This window comes from Vulpes vulpes, chromosome 16 (genome assembly GCF_048418805.1).
Source record: "Vulpes vulpes isolate BD-2025 chromosome 16, VulVul3, whole genome shotgun sequence".
NCBI classification, from domain to species: Eukaryota; Metazoa; Chordata; class Mammalia; order Carnivora; family Canidae; genus Vulpes; species Vulpes vulpes.
Genome location: NC_132795.1, coordinates 49,814,973 through 49,835,459, shown reverse-complemented (window position 1 = coordinate 49,835,459; position 20,487 = coordinate 49,814,973). Strand labels below are relative to the sequence as shown.

General features: G+C 57.5%; 1 protein-coding gene across 1 annotated transcript in view; it reads right to left on the bottom strand.

The window, feature by feature from the left end:
* CERK (ceramide kinase) overlaps positions 1-20,043 on the bottom strand; it is a 41,907-nt gene extending 21,864 nt beyond the window's left edge. Inside the window, exons 1-3 of the mRNA XM_072742212.1 lie at positions 19,781-20,043; positions 1,693-1,806; positions 1,229-1,351 (exon numbers count right to left, since the gene is read on the bottom strand). Coding sequence (XP_072598313.1) covers positions 1,229-1,351; positions 1,693-1,806; positions 19,781-19,913 — 370 coding nt within the window. The 5' untranslated portion in view covers positions 19,914-20,043. The remainder of the gene's footprint in view (positions 1-1,228; positions 1,352-1,692; positions 1,807-19,780) is intronic.
* Between the last annotated feature and the right edge of the window lie 444 nt (positions 20,044-20,487).

Sequence of the window (20,487 nt, the reverse complement as noted above, 5' to 3'; positions counted from 1 at the left end):
ATAATCGCATCAGTACGAAGCACAAAAGGAAGCACCAGTTGTTCAGGAGCCAGGCAGCGATCACCCCGCGGGCAGAGGACTGCAGGGCCCGGCGATGTTCTGTTTCTGGATGTGGATGCTGGTCACTCAGGAGCCCCCAGTGTGTGACTGCTCCCAGGGCTGCCCGCTCGGGATTGGGGCGCTTGCCTGGGTCTATGCTACTTGGCACAGGCATTAAACAGACAACACAGAGTTCAAACTACAGAGCAGTTAGGTGGAAAATAAACCTCCACGATTTAACGGGGGGCAGGTTCAGAGCCGGAATCTAAAGACACAAATTCTCAAGGCAGTGACCAGAGGATGGGGTGGGGCCGAGGGCTGGGGGCAGGAAAGGAGCAGGTGAGGACGAGGAGGAGGCCGAGAGATGAAGGCAGTCTCCTGGGCAGACTCGCACAGAAGTCGGGAGGGACATGCGGGACAGAGCGCCCACGGTGCGCCAGGCGAGGTGACGTCGGCAGCCACGCCCTGGGCAGGTAAGGAGCGCTGTCTCCCACGGGATGAGGTGGTGAAACACAGAAGCACGTGTCCTGCCGCTCAAACAAGACGCAGAGGTGAGCCTTCTGGAGCGAGGATGCGTCTCAGAGCTGGTGTCTGGGCAATACTGCCTTCAAATAAGTTATAATGCACGTTTTTGATCCAGATGCCAAATTAATTGAAAAAGACCGAAAACCACCCCCCTCGCATGCTGTTTCCATACTACGGTTAAAGCTTGTGCTGAACTGACCAGATTATGTTTTGAGATTATAACCAAAGAGCGCGAAACAGGATTCCAGACACAGACCATCTCCCACGGAGCGGCAGAGACTCCCGTTACCCAGCAACCCGTCCGCACCTCAGATGTGGGGGCTCACCCCAGATGTGTGGAGACGCCCCACCCCGTTCCCTGGCTTGCTCCCCACGTTCACCTGAATTACAGGTGTCCCCATCCCTGCTTCCCAGAAATAGAAACCAAGGCTCAGCAGCCAAGGGACCTGGGCCTCGTCTCGCAGCCCCAAGACACCCCGCCCGGGAGGCCACGGTGGGGGCAGCACACTCTGCTAGGCTGGTCCTCTAACCCATATGTTGGTAAAGTTTTAAAAGTCACACAGATTTGTGCTGCACTTGGTTACAGGCAGCTGTGCAGAAGGTGGGAGAAACAGCAAAGGCCAGAGCACACACGCGTCCCGGGAGCATAGACAGATGCACATACTGAGCTTGTCCAGCAGCTCCTGCAGGGTCTGCAGCCACAGGTGACACAGCGGCTCCTCAGCACAGCAGAAGGTCACCTGCGCCCACTTCCAGCGGTGGCGTCGGGCTCTCTTCACACAGTGCACTGCAGAGACAGACCGGGCGGCAGGTCAGGGCATAGCCCGCACCCCGCGCCCCTCCCGCCGACCCAGGGACTTCCCAGGCATTAGGAGAAAGACCTATTTCTCAGTTCTTTTAACCAATGTTTAAAAAAAACAAAACAAAAAACAAAGTAAGAAACCAGATGATCAAAACATCAGCTAAAAGTAGATCCTGGAAAAAAATCATAGAAGGCAGTTTCTAAAAAATTAAAAAAAAAAAAAACGGAAAGAAACACTGAGCTTGTCAAACAGGTGATGAAAAGGTCGCCTTTCACTCAAATCTTCGTGAGATGAGTGAAGACGGGGAGGGATTTTGCACCTTCACCTGTGAAAGCGAAGGGCTTCTCCATCTTTTGCCATTTCCCGCTGCCGTAGTGCTTCCCACGAGTGTCCGTCTCTTCCACGGTGATAATCTCCGAGATAGGCACCGAGCAGGCATCTGTAAAGACCACGTCACATGCGTCACATGCACTTCACAGAGGCCACATGAACACAGGAAGTGCATTCTACGACGCTGGGACCGGTCTGCTTTAATATTCTCCTTAAGAATCCAAAAGTAAAAAAAAAAAAAAAAGGCAATCATTCGTAATTTTAAAATGCAGAACTAAATGAATTTGGAAACTCCGTGTTATCGGAAGATGGGCTGTTTTATCCCACAGTCACCAACCTCAGAGACTGCCAACCTCTCAAATGACCCGCTCAGCTGACTCCTCAGGCCAGCTACTGTGCTAAGTTTGGGGGAAGGTGTTCAAGACGCAGCAACTGTCCTCAGTCTGCCTCGGGGATCCAAGCGGGAAGGAAGCACACGGCGCGACCCGGACGAGCAGGACCCAGGGCTGCCGGGTGTGCTCCCCACTGAGGCGGAGGCCAGGGGTGGCCAGGGGCTCTGGAAAGGCCTGGGGGGTCCGGACAGATGTGGGAGGTGAAGGCCTGCAAGGGCCTGGGGGAGGATGGCAGTCCATGTTGCGCACTGCAGGGAAACCCAGAAGGAGGCCGCCCCGTGGAGCTGCTGCGCTTGTACCCAGCTGGGGGTGGGAGCTGGCAGGTGGTAACTAAACCCGGAGCCTGGGGGGCAGGGAGCGAGACCCAGGACATCAAGCCCCCTCTGCACCGGCTGCCTCCCAGAAGTGCATCTGCGAACTGCCGTTAGGATTTACGATCTATTTTTACAAAGAAGAGCGTTATAATTTGTGGTTTAGTCACAAGTTGGCTATAAGACCTGCAATGGGGCCGAAACGCTCTATTTTTGTAGCAGCTCATGGAAAACTCCTGCTGTGGCACTTCAGCAACTCCACGTCGTCGTTTTTCAAGTCACTGCCTGTGGAGGCCAAGTTCTAAGACGGGGAAGGCAGCATGTGGATGGCCCTGGCCTTAACGGGCCTCGATGGGCCAGGAGGGTGGTCCCACCGGGCCAGATGTGGCCAGGTCAGGGGAAGAGAGCTTTTTGCAGAGGAACCAGAAGTGGGCCTCGGAGGGCAGCATGTGCTCCGATGCACCAGGCGTCTGTGGCCAGGGTGGCTCAGGGCCCTGCTGTTGGGCACCCTACCCTCAGCCAAGCCTCTCACCGCGGCCTCCCTCTTGGGCGCCTGTCCTCTCGCTCATTCCTGAGCACCCATCTTCTCCCTCCCTCCTGGGTGCCCATCTACCCCCCCCCCCCCCGCCGCCCACTGCTGCCAGCCCCACAGGCTCCCTGCCACCAGCTCCCATCCCACAGCCTCCTCAATCCCATGGGTGCTGGCCTGCCTCCTTTGAGCCCCCCCAAGTCCACACCAATGTATCCTGGCACCCCTCCTCCCCCTGGCCCCGCCTCCTGCAGGAGGAGCCAGGTGTCTGTCCGCCTGGGTGGCAGGCCAGGCTCACCGCAGGGATGGTTCAGGAGCGTGGTGGGAGGAGTCAGGGATCCACCACTTACGATCAAACACTCACAGGGAGATCTCAGAGATCTCAGATGGCGGAGAATAGGCGTCAGGATCCCCCAGGCCCCCGGGGGGTCACTACCACACTTGGGCCTGCCTGATGAGAAACAGTGGAGATGATATTACAATAACCAGGAGGGCTGCGCTTCTCAGTACTCACACAGTGCGGCTTAAGAAACCGTGTAAGAGGTGAAGACAACAGTCACACCTGACTCACAGGATAACCCACCTGAGAGACAGTCTGCACGTTAATAATTCTTACCCATGCTAGCTGGCCTGACAGCCTCCAAACCGAAGGGGGACATGGGAGATGTCCCGATGCCACCCCCACCTGCTGCGCCAGTGCCCGAGCGCCCCCGGGTGGTCCCCTGAATCCGTTTCATCGCACACAGCTGTGAGGGGACTAGGCCTCTGGGACCCCTGCAGCCTCCGCTCACTCGGGTACTCCCCAGGTGCCGGACCCTGTCCCCGCCGCGGACCCAGTCCCGCCTGCCCACACCTTCTGGGGGAAACCATCACAGAGGGAGCACATCGAGCTGATGTCAGGGTGACAGTGCAGGGCTGGACGCGGTGGGGATGGGCTCAGGGTCAGGGCAGGGACTGGAGTGGGGCCAGATGCTGCTCAGAAGGTGTCCTGGCTGAGAAGCAGGAGCCCAGGGAGGGACCGGGATGGAAGGCCGGGACGGAGGGACAGAGGGACGGAGGGACGGAGGGACGCAGGCCTGGGGGAGCCTCCACCAGTGAGCGGGAGCTCAGAGGCTCTGGGCAGAGGGAGGCCTGGTCTGCCTCGGTCTGCCCCTGGGTAACTGAAACGTGGGGGACAGGACGGGACGAGGGACAAGACACAGGGAGGGGCTCTGGGGCTCCTCGGGTGAGACAAGACCAGCGTGTGCAAGCAGGACGTACTATTCCACCCGCGCATCACTTCCCACAGAGCACATATGCGGGAAGACACAGAACCGGCCTCTCCCAAGAGGGACAGAGATCGGCAGGGAGGGGAAAACCCCTCTCCCTGAGGACTGGCAGGAACAGAGCGCAGGGCCCAGCCTGTGGCTGCCCCTCGCGGGAACACAGGAAGCAGGGCTTGCTGGACGGGGACGGGGACGGGGACGCGGAGGGGGCTCAGCTGGCTGGGGGTGGGGGAGCACCTGAACCACTGGCTGAGCCTGCATTTCACGACCGTGCATGCGGATGATGGTGTCACGCTAACACGGATCTCAGGAAGTTACCTAAGGTCGGGGGTCAGAGGGGTCCTCCCCTCTGTCCCCCTTGTCTGCGCTCAGCAGAGGACCAGCCTCCAGGGCCCGGACACTCGTTTCCTCTCTGGTTCACTGCACATGTGCAGCTCATGAGCAGGAGGCCCTCTTCCTCCAAACTCCCATCTCTAGGAGGCAAAGAGCTCCACCGAGAACGAGGAGACGCCCGCAAGGCCCGCAGGACACAGAGCGTCCCCCACTTCCCCCAGTCTGCTCCGAGGGGGGCCCAGGGGGAATCACAGTGGCCCCGTGCGGGCAGCCTCCACCTGCTGGACATGCTGAGCATTAGCCCTGGACCGGGAAACGGAGGGATGCCTTGCAAAGAGTTAACGGTGGGGACCAGGTGGGGGGCACGTTCACTTCTACCCGAGATTAGCCTAGCGTCTCTAGAGTTTGCCTGCATTTTGCCTCGTCTCGCACTGCAAGAGAGGCTAGAACAAAAAAGAACCGTCTGTAAAAGAGCAGGCGGTGAGAAGAGAGGTCAGAGGTCCTGCCTTGAGCAAAGGTCACTTCCAGGCTGGAGCGGCCCTGGCTGGCGGCCAAGTCTTTGGTAGCAACACACCCCGGCGGGACCAGCCAGGCAAGGACGTGGGGGCCCAGGGCTCAGGCTGGCCCACCCTCCAGCCTGGCCGCCCCACAGCCCCCCATCAGGAGCGCCGTCCCGCCTGAGCCGGGCCTGTGACGTCCTGAGCACCCCTCGGGTAGACTCACCCCCGGTCTTACTCATCACCGCATCCTTCGAGCTGATCGCAGCCCCGGAGCAGTGGCCCAGGCTCATGGGAGTCACCTCTCACCTTATAAAAGTAACCACCTGGCACCTCCTCCTGAAAGCTCTCGAGGGGCGCAGGCTTCTGGGATCGGCAGGTACCCCCACAGACACGACGATGCTGGAAGCCACAAAGCTTCCTGCGCCCAGGGCCTTCAGGCACCTCTCGTGCTGCGGCCATCCGGCCACTGCTGGATCTGAGCCGCACCCCGGGCTCCCCCGCAAAGGCCCAGGGCACCCCCAACATTGCAGTGGCTGGCCAGGGTCTCCTGGGGGCACCAGCCCCAGTAGAGAACCACTGCCCTGGGGCATCACTGTGCTTAGTGACCTGTTTAAACAGAAAACACAGAAGGAAACTAAGGCCACTCCCAGGGGTGCAGAGGAAAGGCAGGCCCCCCCAGTACCCTCCCACATCGGAGACCCCCAGGTCCCACGTACACGTGTGCCTGTCCCATGGGTGCCTCATGCCCAACCTGCTAAATCCAAACTCAGGGGACCCCTGGGTGGCTCAGTGGCTTTGCACCTGCTATCAGCCCAGGGCGTGACCCCGGGGTCCCAGGATCGAGTCCCACGTCAGGCTCCCCGCAGGGAGCCTGCTTCTCCCTCTGCCTATATCTCTGCCTCTCTCTCTCTGTGTCTCTCATGAATAAATAAAATCTTTTTTTTTTTTTTAGATTTTATTTATTTATTGAGACACACACAGAGAGAGAGAGAGAGAGAGGCAGAGACACAGGCAGAGGGAGAAGCAGGCTCCACGCAGGGAACCCTGACGCAGGACTCGATCCCAGGTCTCCAGGATCACACCCCAGGTCGCAGTCAGCACCAAACCGCTGTGCCACCGGGGCTGCCCGAATAAATAAAATCTTAAAAAAAAAAAATCCAAACCCATCCTTTCTAGTGTGCTGCCCCTTTCCAGAGACATCCTTCCCAGCAGCATCTGCCCACCATCCTCCCAGGAGCCCTGCCTGACTTCTTCCCTCCACCCCCAGCCCAACCCCACCCCCCACCGTGCACCCCTCGTCCCTCCCCCTCTCCCAGTGCATGCAGAGGCAAATGTGTCACAATCTTTCCTGGCCTCTCCCACTGTGTTGGGAGCTGCCTGGATGGTGCTGGGACACCCTGCTGCTCACCACGCAGGTTGGCAACACCCCAGGCTGGGGGCAGCTTCGGAGCCCTTCCCACCACCCACCTCCCGGCAAAGTGTTGCAGGATCCTGGGGTGCGGGCCCCAGAGCGCTGTCCCCGCTCCCCCCGGGGCCTCCCCCAGTCTCATCCCCGCACCTGCACGACCGCCCTCATACAGCAAACACTCTAAATGTCTGTTGGAGTAAATAAGCACAGATGCCCCCAACAGAACTTCAAGATTTTCATCCCAAGTTCAGCCAAATCCTAAAACAGCCTTGTAAGAGATTCACGATGTCACTGGTACAGTTTACAAAGCTGCTCTACGATGCTGAAATACTACGCTAAAATGACCTTTCTATTGGTGATTCTAAGAACTCCTGAGACGGTGGTGACGCCACCCCTGAAACAGGACGGAAGTTGTGACCTAACCCGGCTGCTGGGGCCACAGCCACCCTGAGAAAGGAGCGCTGGAAAGCCAGCACGTCCCAGCTCAGGGAGCCCTGCCTTGAATGGGGTGCGTGTGGGGGGGTCTCCGGACAAGATGAGAGAGGATGATGGAGCATCACATCCCGATGCCACCCGACACCCTCTGAGCTGCCGCGTGCCAACAGATCGCCCTGCCCATTCTTCCCCGGCTCCTCGGCCGTGGGAACCCTCTCGGGGCTCTGGGTGTGGGTGTGTGTCTGTTGTGTGCTCACGTGTGTGCGTGCAGAGCTGGGGGAGGGTCTGGGGGCCACTGTGCCCCACTGCTGGCTCCTGGAAGAGCGGCCCCGCCACATGGTCACCTGCTCCTGCTCATCACCCTGACCTCTGACCTCCACTGTCCACCTGCTCCCCACCCTGGGGGGGCGCTGGGCTGCCACACAGACCCATGACTTCTCCATAGGACATGCTGTGATTTTGGCCACCTGGTCCCACCAGCCCTGCTCTGTCCCCTCACCTCACTCCAGCTCCCCAGGCTCCCGGCCTTGGCTGACCTCGCAGCCTCCTGCTTCAGACGGTGACGGAATGTTCACAAAACCATCAAGAAATCCGACTCACTCGCGATGGCTTTGACCATAACTCGTATCAATATAATTTCCTGGGATCCCTGGGTGGCGCAGTGGTTTGGTGCCTGCGTTTGGCCCAGGGCACGATCCTGGAGACCTGGGATCGAATCCCACGTCAGGCTCCTGGTGCATGGAGCCTGCTTCTCCCTCTGCCTATGTCTCTGCCTCTCTCTCTCTCTCTCTCCCTCTCTGTGACTATCATAAATAAATAAAAATTTAAAAAATATATATATGTATATAATTTCCTGTGTCCTCAAACTGAATTTCCCAAGAATAATGTCACTACACAACCAGACAAAAAAAGTTTTAAACAAGGGACACGCTGTCTGGGCACGCTCCCCGGGAGCTGGGCACCTGCTGGGGACGCCAGAGCTCAGGGCCACCACGCAGCAACTCAAAAGCCAGCATCTGAAAAGACGCCTACGACCTGCCGGGCGAGTCAGCAGAGCTGCGAGAACGTGCGTTCCCTCCCAGGCTTGGCCCAACCGACACCGGTCGGGCTTCGATATTTAAGAAAACCTTTCACCCCGAGGGCCCACAAACAGCGGGCCGGCGTCGGGAGGCCGCGGCCAGCTGGCTCTGAGCTCACCTTCACCTGGTTGCTCCCCCGGCCGTGCCTTTGGGGACACGCAGCCCTCCCTCCGGCCGCTCCTTCTCTTCACCTGGCTACGGTTTCCGCGACTCCTGGTCTTGAAAAGGCCTGACTTGGAATCCAGCGCAGAAATACGGTGTCACCCCCTACCCAGGCACCGAAGCCCGGAGAACAGCTGTTCAGGCCCAGCTGGCCATCAACACAGACCCGGGAGACGCGCTGCTCCGATGGATGACACTCCCGCCGTGGATCGGCACAGTCACGTCCAGGGTCAGGTACGGGCAAGGGAAGGCCCAAGTGCAAGAAGGGCCACCTGCGTTCAAAGGGGACGCCGGGGCGGTGTGGTGGCAGGTCATGGCACCCAGACGATCGCCACGGGCCGGGGGCAAACAGACAGCAGGACAACGGGGCCGGGGGAGAGCACAGGGTGGGAGGACACCCAGGTCCGTGGCGAGCCTTTCTTCCTTTCCTTCCCCTGCCCGCGACATGAACCTGCCTCCCGTCCCGGCGCTGTCACCATGCGGGCAACGTGTCTAGGTTAGGGCAACGTGTCTAGGTTAGGGCAACGGAGTTGAAGCTTAGAAGTGAAATTTTAAGGAGTATCAATGTTTGCGATGCTGTAAAAACTAAGCAAATGAAAAGTAAAGAAAAATACAGGAGAAAAGGCACCTTTTCAACCAAATTGGAGAAAGAAAACCATACATTTTCAATACTTGATACTTTTATTTTACACCGTTAAACATTTTATAAACTGATCTCAAATGTGACACTCACTCTGACCGCTCCTCTCCCCTGATGATAAATTCCACCACGTATCCAATGCACTATGGATCTCAAAGTAGCGCGGAATGAATTTATCAGGTGCCGCCGGGACATGCAGCCCCTACATGACCTGCTGGCGTGTAAAGGAAGTTCTAGCCACAGTGACCTGGAACCCACTGCCACCCCTCAGACACACTAGCAGACACCCACGTGCATACTGCACATCCGCCAGACACACACACAACACCAGGCACACACACACCACATACACACACCCCCACACATGGGTACCCGCTACCTTCCAGGGTCTCCTCCTTCCCAGCCGCCTCCTCAGCACACGGGCCCCCTCTGTGATCACAGTGTGCACACACACACATGCACACACGTCGTCATTTTTCTGCCTCCCTGCTAGGTCCCAGCTCCCTGAGGACGGCTCTGCCTGTGGTGTCCAGGGCCGCCTGTGTGTCCTCAGGGGGCCCCACGTGCTCGCACCGTGTAAAGCTGACACACTGGCTCTATGCTGGGAGCGTGGTAAGAGCAGCAAGCCTGGCCCTGGTGAGTGCAGGTCTGTGCTACATCTGTAAGTGCGTACAATCCTCATGACAACTCCAGGGTAAGTAGGATCCTCGCTGTACAGACGGACTCAACAGGAGACTTCACACGTCTCCAATCTCCGGGAAGTCAGAGACCTCACCCAGGCCACCGACAGTGAGCGACAGGCCCAGGACCAGCTCTGGCCCATCGACCAAAACATACTCCTCTCAGGCGTCCCTGCTCTGCCTGCACCTGGTCCCGAAGGGCCCACCTCAATGCCAGGGCCCGAGACAGGCCACGGGCGGTGTGCAGGAACAGCCACAAACCGTACAGCAAACTGTGTGCACTTGCACGCGTATCTTTAATTTTGAAGGACTTCCACTTTCATTTGTATGGATCTCCTTATAAATACTATAGCAGGGCAGGTCATTTTGTTAGGTTTTGCTCATTTTATAAATAATCCTTAGAATGCGGCTCACGTGAGCCAGAAGGCGCTGGCTGCCCCAGCCTCACCCACTCTGCCCATCAGACCTCAGACGGACTGAGACACACCTCTGTGTGTTTAAGCTCATCATGACGTCTTCTAATAATAAAGCAATCCATTTTAAGGGCCACTGGTACTGGTTCAAACATTACAACTGAGAAAAATGTTCTCATATAACAAAGTCCTTTCTAAAAATGGAATGAAATGTTGCCGCCAAATCTCAGCTCAAAGTTTAAGTGCTTTGCTGACAACGGGTACAGCTCCCTGTGCTTCCCTTCGTGAGGAGGGTGACTTGTGTTGAGAGGCAGTTAACCCTCCAGCAAAGGTGAGGACCAAATGTCCACCACATCCCAGCAAAGTCACAGGCGACGCCAGTGAGACCACCAGCTCTGCAGCGATCTGGACACACCCACCCAGAGGCAATGGCAAGGGCCCTGCCTTCTGTTGTCTCCCTTGTTGGGTCTGTTCTGTATGCCCTGCCCTCAGTCCCCATCATGACCTGCTCAGGTGAATTCCCTCCACAATCATGACTCAGTTGAGAAACAGTGTCTGCTGTCAATCAGCTTTACCGCTCCCAGTTCCGGGATGACCCTGAGTGCACACATCGGCCACGCATCCAAGGGGAGAGGGACTTCCTATGTGTCATAAGGGTGGCACGTGTGTGTGAGTATACACACACACATACACACACACACACACACACACACAAATGGGGTGGCATCAAGACGGTCGGAGCATGCCCCTCTCCAAGGCTCACCCAGGAGGCCTGACACTGGACCAGAACAAAAGCAAGTTCACAATCAAGGGCATGGCTCTGTTCCACGACACTGTGTCATATACCAGGACCCTGTGCAGGAAGGAGCAGATGGGACAGGCCAGGAGTGGGCCACAACACAATGGTGTGGCCTGACATGCTGGGTCAAAGTCTGAGCCTTCTGTGTGCTCAGGAGGCAGATGATGGTGAGAAAAAAAGACAACAGAGATTTAAAAACATGATTCAACCATATGTAATCTAAACTTACTTCAAATCTAACAATGGAACAAGTAGAGAGTAAAAGGATGAAAAAGACATGTCACACAAACATTAATCAAAAGAAAGCAGGAGTTGGGGCGCCTGGGTGGCTCAGCTGGTTAAAAGTCCAATTCTTGATTTCAGCTCAGGTCATAATCTCAGGGTCATGAGATCAAGCTCCACATCAGGCTCTACACGCAGCTCAGAGTCTACTGGAGACTCTTTCTCTCCCTCTCCTTCTGCCCCTCCCCCTCCACTCATGCATGTGTGTGCTCTCTCTCTGAAAGCAAGCATGCAAGAAAGCAACCAAGCAAGCAGGCTGGCAGGAGTGGCTTGTTAACAGATAATGTAGACCTCAGAACAAAGAAAACTACCACAGAGATGGATATTACATAATGAAAAAGCATCAACTCCAAATGAAGAGATAGCAATCCTGAACATGTATGCATCAAACAACAGAGCAGGAAAATACATAAAGCCAAAATTTATACAACTACAAGGCAAGGCAAAAGAGAGACGTCCACAATTATAGTTGGAGACTTCAACAATCAATAGAACAGCTAGACAGATCAGCAAGGATATTAAGAACCAACACGATCATCAACCAACAGGAGCCATCACATTTCTCCGACAACAGCAGAATACACACTCTACCAGGTGCCTATGGAACATACACCACCACAGGCCACATCACTCCAATGCATTCCTCTTATTATTAAGTTACTTCACGCTTTGGGGATGTAGGCAGATTTGTGTGAAAACTGGTCAGAGAGAAAGGAACCGGTCCAATTCTGATGCCTGAGCCCAATCTGCAAATGGATATGCTCTTCCTCAGAGGGAATGTGAGCTTTCTGCTTACACACCAGTGCATGATGGGACCAGAACCCAAATGGGTGTGTTTCCTAAATTGTAGTATTGTTTTTTCCAAATGACCAGATTTGTTTGCTTGCCTGTTTTGAAGGTCAAAATATTTTTAGTCATCTGGATTAGCTGCTTTTACAATACATCACATGGTTATTCCCTCTCTACAAATAATGATTTAGAGCAGGGTCAGCAAGCTGCAGGCCAAATCCAGCCAGCTGTCTGCTTTTATAAATAAAGTTTTATTGGCACACAGCCACATGAGTTCATTTATATACTGCCTGTAGATGCTTTTGTGCTAAAACAGCAGAGCTGAAGAATTGTGACCCACAAAGCCTAAAACATTTGTTATCAAGCCCTTTAAGAAAATGTTTGCAGGCATGTTTTAGAGTAACAAAACTTACCCTTGAATGACCTCAGAAAAATTACAATTTTTCTGAGCATGTTCGGCTACTGCTAAATCAGGGAATCTGATAATAATGGTGGCAAGCGCCTGAGGAGACGCCACAGGAGTGTCTGCTGTTTTACGACATCTGCTAAGACCACAGAGGCTGTGTGCCTCTTACCCAAATCTGGAGATTCTATTCTTTTCTGAAAAAGGTAGATAGGATTGCCATTTATTCCCTGTGGCGATACACTGAGATTCCTCTCTACCCGAGAGTGCAGGTCATAGCTTTATGTCATCTGCCTGCATTACTTGTGGTTTCAGAACAGGGCACAAACAGGACTTCTGCAGCGTATACCAGGTGGGCATTTGGCACATGGCACTTTAGGGTTTGAGGTGTTACCCTTCAGGATTGTGGAGAATTTGTTGGCTTTGTACAATTTATTCCGCTTCCTAATTACTCCCCGTGGTTTCAAACCCACTCCCCTTTCAGAGAAAAGCAAGGGTGTTTAACAGCAAAAACCCAGCAAGAGATTCCTGGGAGCCCTTCTCCCACCTCTCCCTGCAGGGGCTGTGGGAGTGCAATGCCCGCAGGCCCTCTCCCCTGCTGCTTGGCCAGGGGGTTTGGGGGGCTCCTGGAGAAAGGGGTGAACTGACACTGGATTCTGCTCTCCCAAGAGAATGCAGGGTAGAGAAGACAAAAACATTCTAAAATTTAATTTAAGGGCAGCCTGGGTGGCTCAGCAGTTTGGCACCTGCCTTGAGCCCAGGGCCTGATCCTGGAGACCCGGGATCGAGTCCCACATCGGGCTCCCTGCCTGGAGCCTGCTTCTCCCTCTGCCTGCATCTCTCCCTCCCTCCCTCTGTGTTTCTCATGAATAAATAAATCTTTAAAAAAAATTTAATTTCAAAAGCAAAACTCACAACATAAAGCACAGAGCAATAACTAGCAGAGAAGTGCAAACAGAGCCATACAAAATGCAAAAGACAAAGTCTGCTGAAGGGCAAAGTTCTAGCAGGGCTGGGCCTGGAAGGAGGGTAGGATTTGAACCCGGGAACAGGAGAGTCTGGCACAGAAGCGGGGCTGAATCGGAAGGCGGCAGGTCGGGCAGGTACCATGGGGCCAGCTCAGGGAGGCGGAGTGCAAGCCAGGCACCCGCAACGGGATGCCCCCGGGGCAGCGAGTGGCGCCTGCGGAAGAACTTTCCAGCAGAGCATCAGTACAGCTGCGCCCAGCGCTGCCCGCTCAGGGCCTGTGGTGCTGGGGCTTCCTTAGAGGGGCTCAAGGTGCTTCCCGGACTTCTGACCCCCACCACCTGGGGTTCAAGCATCACAGGAGCCTTCTAAGGAGGTGACACAGTAGGCAAGAAAGATGCAAAGAGAGGCCGGGGCGGGAGGCGGCAGGAGGCATCTGAAGCCTCGCGCAGAGAAAGAGAAGCACCGGCCATGGGAACGGGCGAGAGGAGGCGGGAGACGCGGCGGGGCAGCAGCGTGACCCCCGGGCCTGGAGCCGGGCGCGGAAGCTGCAGGGCGGCTGAGTCGAAGATGCTGGCCACCTCCGGCGCGGGATCAGACGTCACTGCAAACTTGGAACCAGAGCTCAGGAGCAGGTCTGGGCAGAGCAAGCATTAAGTCCACACGGGCCGGTCACGCCGACCGTGAAGTCCACGTAAGACCGTAGGGAGCCCGCCTTCCGCTGGCCCGACCTGCTCGTTCACAAAACAGCACACCCAAGCACAAAGCAACCACATCCCGTAAGAAAGTCCATGTGCACAAGCCTGCGCTGTCGGAGAAGAAAGAGAAATCGGGAGAGAAGCAAGCAAACACCATGTGCCGTGCCGGAACAAACACCAGCAAACGAACCTTCTGAACTAGGACAGTTCCTCAAGTACTAGTGTTTTCCCTGAGATTAAGGATCAGATATGAGATGGTGAGTCAAATAATAGATCCTTTTTTAAAAACAGTTTCAAAATATTCCCAGATTAATTTTCCAAACCAGCAAAGCAGCTGGCACACCCATCGCAAGCTGCTCTGCTCTTTATGCTGCTTGGTTTCAGCATCCACCCAGCCGTTCGTCACCCACCCTTGAATCCTGTTCTTCTGTGAACGGCCTGTACGTATTCTGTGCAATGGATCTTTTAAATAAAAAAAATTTTTTTTTTGAGAGAGAGAGAGCCTGCACACAAGCGGAGGAGGGAGGGGCAGAGGGAGAGAAAGAGAGAATCTTAATCAGGTTCCGTAGCCAGTGGTGCAGAGCCTGATGAGGCATGTGATCCCAGGACCCCGAGATCGTGACCTGAGCTGATATCAAGGGCCTGAGGCTCAGCTAACAGCGCCACCCAGGTGCCCCTAGATCAATTTTTATCTGTTTAAAATGTTTTTGTAATTTTAACCCTTTGACTGTCATATTTGTTGCAGATATCATTCTCATTATTTTTTTTAAATTATAGTCTTACCAAAAAATTGTTAAGATTTTTATTTATTGGGCAGCCTGGGTGGCTCAGCAGTTTAGTGCCGCCTTCGGCCCAGGGCCTGATCCTGGAGACCCGGGATGGAGTCCCACGTCAGGCTCCGCATGGAGCCTGCTTCTCCCTCTGCCTGTGTCTCTGTGCCTTCTCTCTCTCTCTCTCTGTGTCTCTCATGAATAAATAAATAAAATCTTAAAAAAAAAAGATTTTTATTGAAATAATCTAGATTTTTCTTTTATTCCTCGATTCCATCCTGGTTAGTGAGGTCTTCCCACATTCCAAAATTATAAATTGTCTTCTGTTTTCTTGTACTAATTTATTCTTACATGAAAATCTTCAGGGTAGCCCAAGTGGCTCAGAAGTTTAGCACCGCCTTCGGCCCAGGGCCTGATCCTGGAGTCTTGGGATCGAGTCCCACGTCAAGGTCCCGACATGGAGCCTGCTTCTCCCTCCTCCTGTGTCTCTGCCTCTCTCTGTGTCTCTGTGTCTCTCATGAATAAATAAAATCTTAAAAAAGAAAAGAAAATCTTCAACCCATCCAATTCTGATTTTGAGGAACTTTTATATTATGAATGACTAAAAAGGGCATTTGTCATATCATGTCACAAAATACTGCCCAACCAAGAAAAATCATGTCTTAAGACATGCGCTTTCCTATGCCAGCTTTTGACTCCTAAACATCATCCAAGAGAAAGAAAAGCATATGCCTCCCCCCCAAGGACTTGTACACACGTGATCAGCATCCTTATTCACACAGCCAAACACTGGAAATGGTCCCCAAGTCCATCAAGTGAATGGATAAACACACTGGTTTTCTCATACAATGCGCTATTACTCCGTGACAAGGAAGAACCAACCACAGATACACAATGAATCGCAAAAAGATTGAGACAAAGAAGGCAGAGACAAGGGCACATACTGCATGATTGCACTTATAGGAAATCCTATTAGAGGTCAAATTCATCCCTGTTGGTGGAGCATGGGGAAGGTTCTGGGCTGACCCGAACGTCCTATATCTTGATGGGGTGATGCTTAGGTGCATAGATTTCTCAAAACTCCCCAAACTATACCCTTAAAATGTGTGCATTTTGCTGTATACAAATCATACCTCAATAAAGCTGACTTTTTTTTTTTTTTTAAGATTTTATCTGGGATGCCTGGGTGGCTCAGCAGTTGAGCATCTGCCTTCGGCTCAGGTGATGACCCCGGGGTCTCGGGATCGAGTCCTACATCGGGCTCCCCTCAGGGAACCTGCTTCTCCCTCTGCCTGTGTCTCTACCTCTGTGTGTCTCTCATGAATAAATAGATAAAATCTTAAAAAAGAAAAAAACAGATTTTATCTATCTGTTTGAGAGTGAGCCTGTGCTGGAGGGAGGGGCAGAGGGGGAGGCACAGGCAGGCTCCCTGCTCGCTGAGCAAGGGGATGAGATGCCAGAGAAGAGGAGATCGGGCTTGATCTCAGGACCTGGGATCATGACCTGAGCCAACATCAGATGTTAAAGCTGTTTTTAAAAAGGCAGGTGTCAAGTGAGTAAATAGTACCGTGGAAAACATTCTGCAGTATGTTTCCCTAGCTTTTCTTTCATGTGTGTTTACATAGACAAAAACACCACATGGTACTCACTGCTAAAGGGTGAGACACAGGGTGATTTCTATGTGCCTGCTTTTCTGTGTTTTCTAGATTTTAAATGTCCTGTATGTTTTGTTTGGCACTGCACAGACAGTATCAGAGATACCCCTCATAAACATAGCAGCGCCCCGGCCAAGCAGCTCAGCACCAGGCATGGGGCATTGGGGGTGGGGGGCTGCTGGAAGGAAGGGGAGGGTGGAGGCTGGGCAGCGGTGACCACCGCCTCCCCCAGACCCAGACACACACACACGCACACGCAAGCAAAATCCTGCCACCCCGACCCTAACAGAAGGCCTTCAGAGTCTGAGGATGTAACCCAGACACAGCTACAGCTCATTTCAAGTTCAGCTAGCCCGACCCACTCTGGCCCAGGACGCCTCTGCCGGGTTTCCTGTTTTCAGTGGGCCTCACTTCCGACCAGGCTGGCACCCAGGCGCACCCGCTCTCACAGCATCCTCGGGCAGGGCGGCCCTCTCAGGGACCAGAAGACTCTGCCCCTCCCAATTCCTGGTCCCAGCTTGGCCCTGCAGCCCTGAGCCACATTCCCGGCACGGTGACCCACAGGGGAAAGAGCACGTGCCTGGATTAAAAACACAGCTCCCTGGTGCATGTCTCTTGCCTCTGTGAGCAGTCAGTTCTCGGCTTCCAGGTCTTGCATCTGGAAACAGAGGAGTGACGTTCTCGAGCTGAGAGAGTCAGATGGAATAACCTGGGTGGCCGCACCCCATCCAGTGCACACGGCGGCCCTGGCCCGGCTCCCTTCTCTGACCTCCGGTGACAGGCACACGCGATGCACGCCTTCCCCATCTGTCCCCGGGGAGCTAACTGAACGAAACGTCCCGTGGGCTGGTCCACGTGGGCCCTGCTGACCCTACCGACCTCCAGCATGCCAACCTCTCCCATGGGCCTGCTTCCTTTTGGGGCTGCAGGGTTATGAGAGAGACCCAAAGAGCTGCTGCAGTCAGATCCGTGCTGCTCACCCAGTGCTTTGCATGGTGCTGGAATGCACACGGAGTGATGAAAACAGGACTCTTCCAGGAGGCCCAATGGCCGGGGCTCCTGCAGCCCTGGCCTCTCTGGGGAGGGAACCAAGCCCTTGGCATACCGCCAGGAAGCTCCGGATGAGCCTGCACCAAAGAGCCCGCACCAAGGAGCCTGTGAGGTGGTTTGCAAAAGCAAAACCACCACCATCTCAGTAAGGGGACTGGCAGCCGAGGCAGCGAGCAGGAGCAGGAGCAGGAGCAAGCAGACCAAAGCAGGCACTGCCACCACGCAGCGCCCAGAGCCCGGTGACTGGAAACCATTAGCGGCCAGCGGAGGGTGCCCACCCGAAAGCAGGCAGGGAGGGACTTCCCACCGGGCAGCCCACAGGAGTGGGGTGTGTCCAGGGTTCAAGCGGTGCTGAGGCCCTCGGGAGGCCACACTGCCAATGGCTGGCTTGGGACCCACCAAGCTCGCCTTTAGACCACGGGGGACGCAGTTACTTAAATTCTCTCCGTAGCTGGGTCGCCCTGGCTGTAAGGTATGGGAACAGCTGCTCCGCAGGGGTCGCGTGTGAACATGACACAGAACAGCAGTGTGATGGCTGCACAGAAGTGCCCCATCCTTGAGCCCAGAGATTTACAGAACAGCTCAACGCCCTTGGGGCCAGGCCAGGCACCACTCACTGCAGCAGGAGCGGACAAGGAGGAGGAGGGGGACCCTGGTGGGTGGTGCCAGGAGGCCCAGGGGGAGGTCTGAGGCAAGGCATTTCTCCCAAAGGGACCTCAGCAAGATCACACAGGAGGAAACTCTCAGGCACGCAGCTGCGGGTAGGCTCTCCTGGGACACTGCTTCTGGTGACCCCAAAGCAGGAAACCAAGTGTTGGTCCTGGGCTCCTGGCTGCCCTTGACCTTGGCCCCGCCTCCGTTTCAGCTCTGCCCACCCCTCCTCCAACCGGCTGAGCCTCACAACCTCAGCGTCAGGAAGCCGTGCCCCAACTGTCCCCAAAGCCTTTAAAAGGCATCCCAGACTCTGCCCAGGAGTGACTCCTGTCCTCTGCAACAGCCACCCCCAGTAATTAAAACTGTAAATCCCTGCGTCGCCCACTGTGACTTCAGCAGACTGCAAAGCCTGGTGGTAGTGACCCTCACCCCCACTCCTGCCCCAGGGGCGGGGCTAGCAGCCTCCCTCCTGCACTTCCTTGCACCTCCTCCGCTGCTCACTCTCCAGGGATCCTGCAGGAGAGCTGAGCTGGATAAAGCCCTCAGGGGCTCCGAGGACTCACGAAGAAGTCCCACCCCAGCCGCCTGCCCTGGGATGCCCCCGGCCCCATTTCCTCTCCCCCCACCTCCTGGCCGGTCCGAGGGCTCTCGCTGTCCTACCCCCTGCACCACCTCTCTCCCGTGTGCGCGGGTTCCTCCAGGTGCCCCGTCGGATGCACCCACCTGAGTGGGGCTTTCGGCTCCACCCGCCGCAGGAGCCCAGCCCCCACCCCGCCGCGGTGTCCTCCTCAGACCCACAAGCGCCCCTCTGCTCCCTTCCAGGGAAAAGCATCCACCGTGGCAGGGCTTTGCCCAGCCAGGCTGGGAAGCCACCGCCGCCTCCCAACAGGGCGTCTACCAAGACTCGCACAAGACGAATGAATGAGGCGGCGCACACCCACGCGCGCCAGGCCCGGGCTGCTCCCCCGGCCCCGCGGCCCGCGCCGCCCTCCGTAGTCCTCCCCGCTCCTCCCCAGGACCAGATGGCATCGCCTTCGCCTTCGCCTTCGCCTTCGCCTTCCTCGGGCTCGGGCTCGGGCTCGGGCCAGCCGCGGCCAGCTGCGCAGGGAGCCCCTTCCCCTTCCCCTTCCGCTTCCCCGACCAAGGGGTCCCTCGGGCCGGCCGTGTCCCGCCGCTTCCATCCGGATCACACCTCTCCGAGCCGGGAGGGCCTCCGAGGGCCCCGCGCCCGCGCCCGCGCCCCTCCCCGCCCGACCCGCCCGCGGGCCCGTCCTGGGCTCTGGGCTCTGGGCTCTGGGCTCTGGCCCCCGCGTCGGAAGCGTCGGAAGCGCCGGAGCTCGGCTCAACCGAAACCTCGCCCCGGGCCCCGTGTCGTCCGGGAGGGGTCCCTGGGGTGCCGCCTGCGCCCTGCAGCCTCCCCGGCCGCCCGCCAGGGGACCGTCCGCCGCGCCCCGCCTCGCCCCTGCGCCCGGGCCCCGGCCTCCCCCGTCCTCCCGCCGGTCCTCCCCCATCCCGGGTCCTGCCCCCCCCCCCGGCCCCCCTCCCCCGGCCTCCCCCGGGTCCTCCCCCCGGTCTCCCCCCGTCCTGCCCCTCCCCCGGCCCCCCTCCCCCAGTCCTCCACCCCCCCGGCCCCCCTCCCACGGGCTTCTCCCCCCCCCCCCGGTCCTGCCCCTCCCCCGGCCCCCCTCCCCCGTCCTCCCCCCGGGTCCTCCCCCATCCCGGGTCCTGCCCCCCCCGGCCCCCCTCCCCCGGCCTCCCCCGGGTCCTCCCCCCGGTCTCCCCCCGTCCTGCCCCTCCCCCGGCCCCCCTCCCCCAGTCCTCCACCCCCCCGGCCCCCCTCCCCCCGGCCTCCCCCCGGCCCCACGCTCACCCGCGCCGGGCGCCCCGGCTCCGGGCCCCGGGCTCGGCCACCAGCGCAGCAGCGCCCGCGCGGGGTCGAGGCTCACGGCGCAGCGCCGCCGCTTCACCCACAGCTCGGAGCGCAGCGGCTCCGCCGCCCCCATCCCGCCCGCCCGCCCGCACCGCCTGCTCGGCCGCGGCGCCACGCCGAGGGGCGCGGGACCGTTAGGGCCCCGGGAGCGGGCGGCGGCGGCGGCGGCGGCGGCGGCGGCGGCGGCGGCGGCGGAGGAGGAGGAGGCGCGGGGCGGGCGGGGCGCGCGGGTGGGCGGCGCTGCGTCACCCCGTACGCTGGGCGGCCGCGGGGCCCGGGAGGGGGGCGGCGCGGGGGGGGGAGGGGCGGGGAGGGGAGGGGACCCGGGGTGGGGGGGCAGGGGACGGGGTGGGGGCCCGCGGGGAGGGGAGGGGCGCCGGGGGGAGGGGGCGCGGGGCAGGGGGGCGAGGACTAGACCCGGAGCGGGGGTGGGGGGACGGGGGAGGGGAGGGGCGAGGAGGGGACCCGGCCACGTGGGGGGTGGGGGAGAGATGAGGAGGCGATCGTGGGTCCCAGGAGCCCAGGAGCGGGCTGGGGAGCGAGGAGGTGGCGGCAGGGGCGTCCGGGAGCCGCAGGGTGGGGGGGCACCGAGGAGAGGCCGGCTGAGGGGATGCGATGGGGCAGGCGCGGGACCCAGGAAGGGGCTG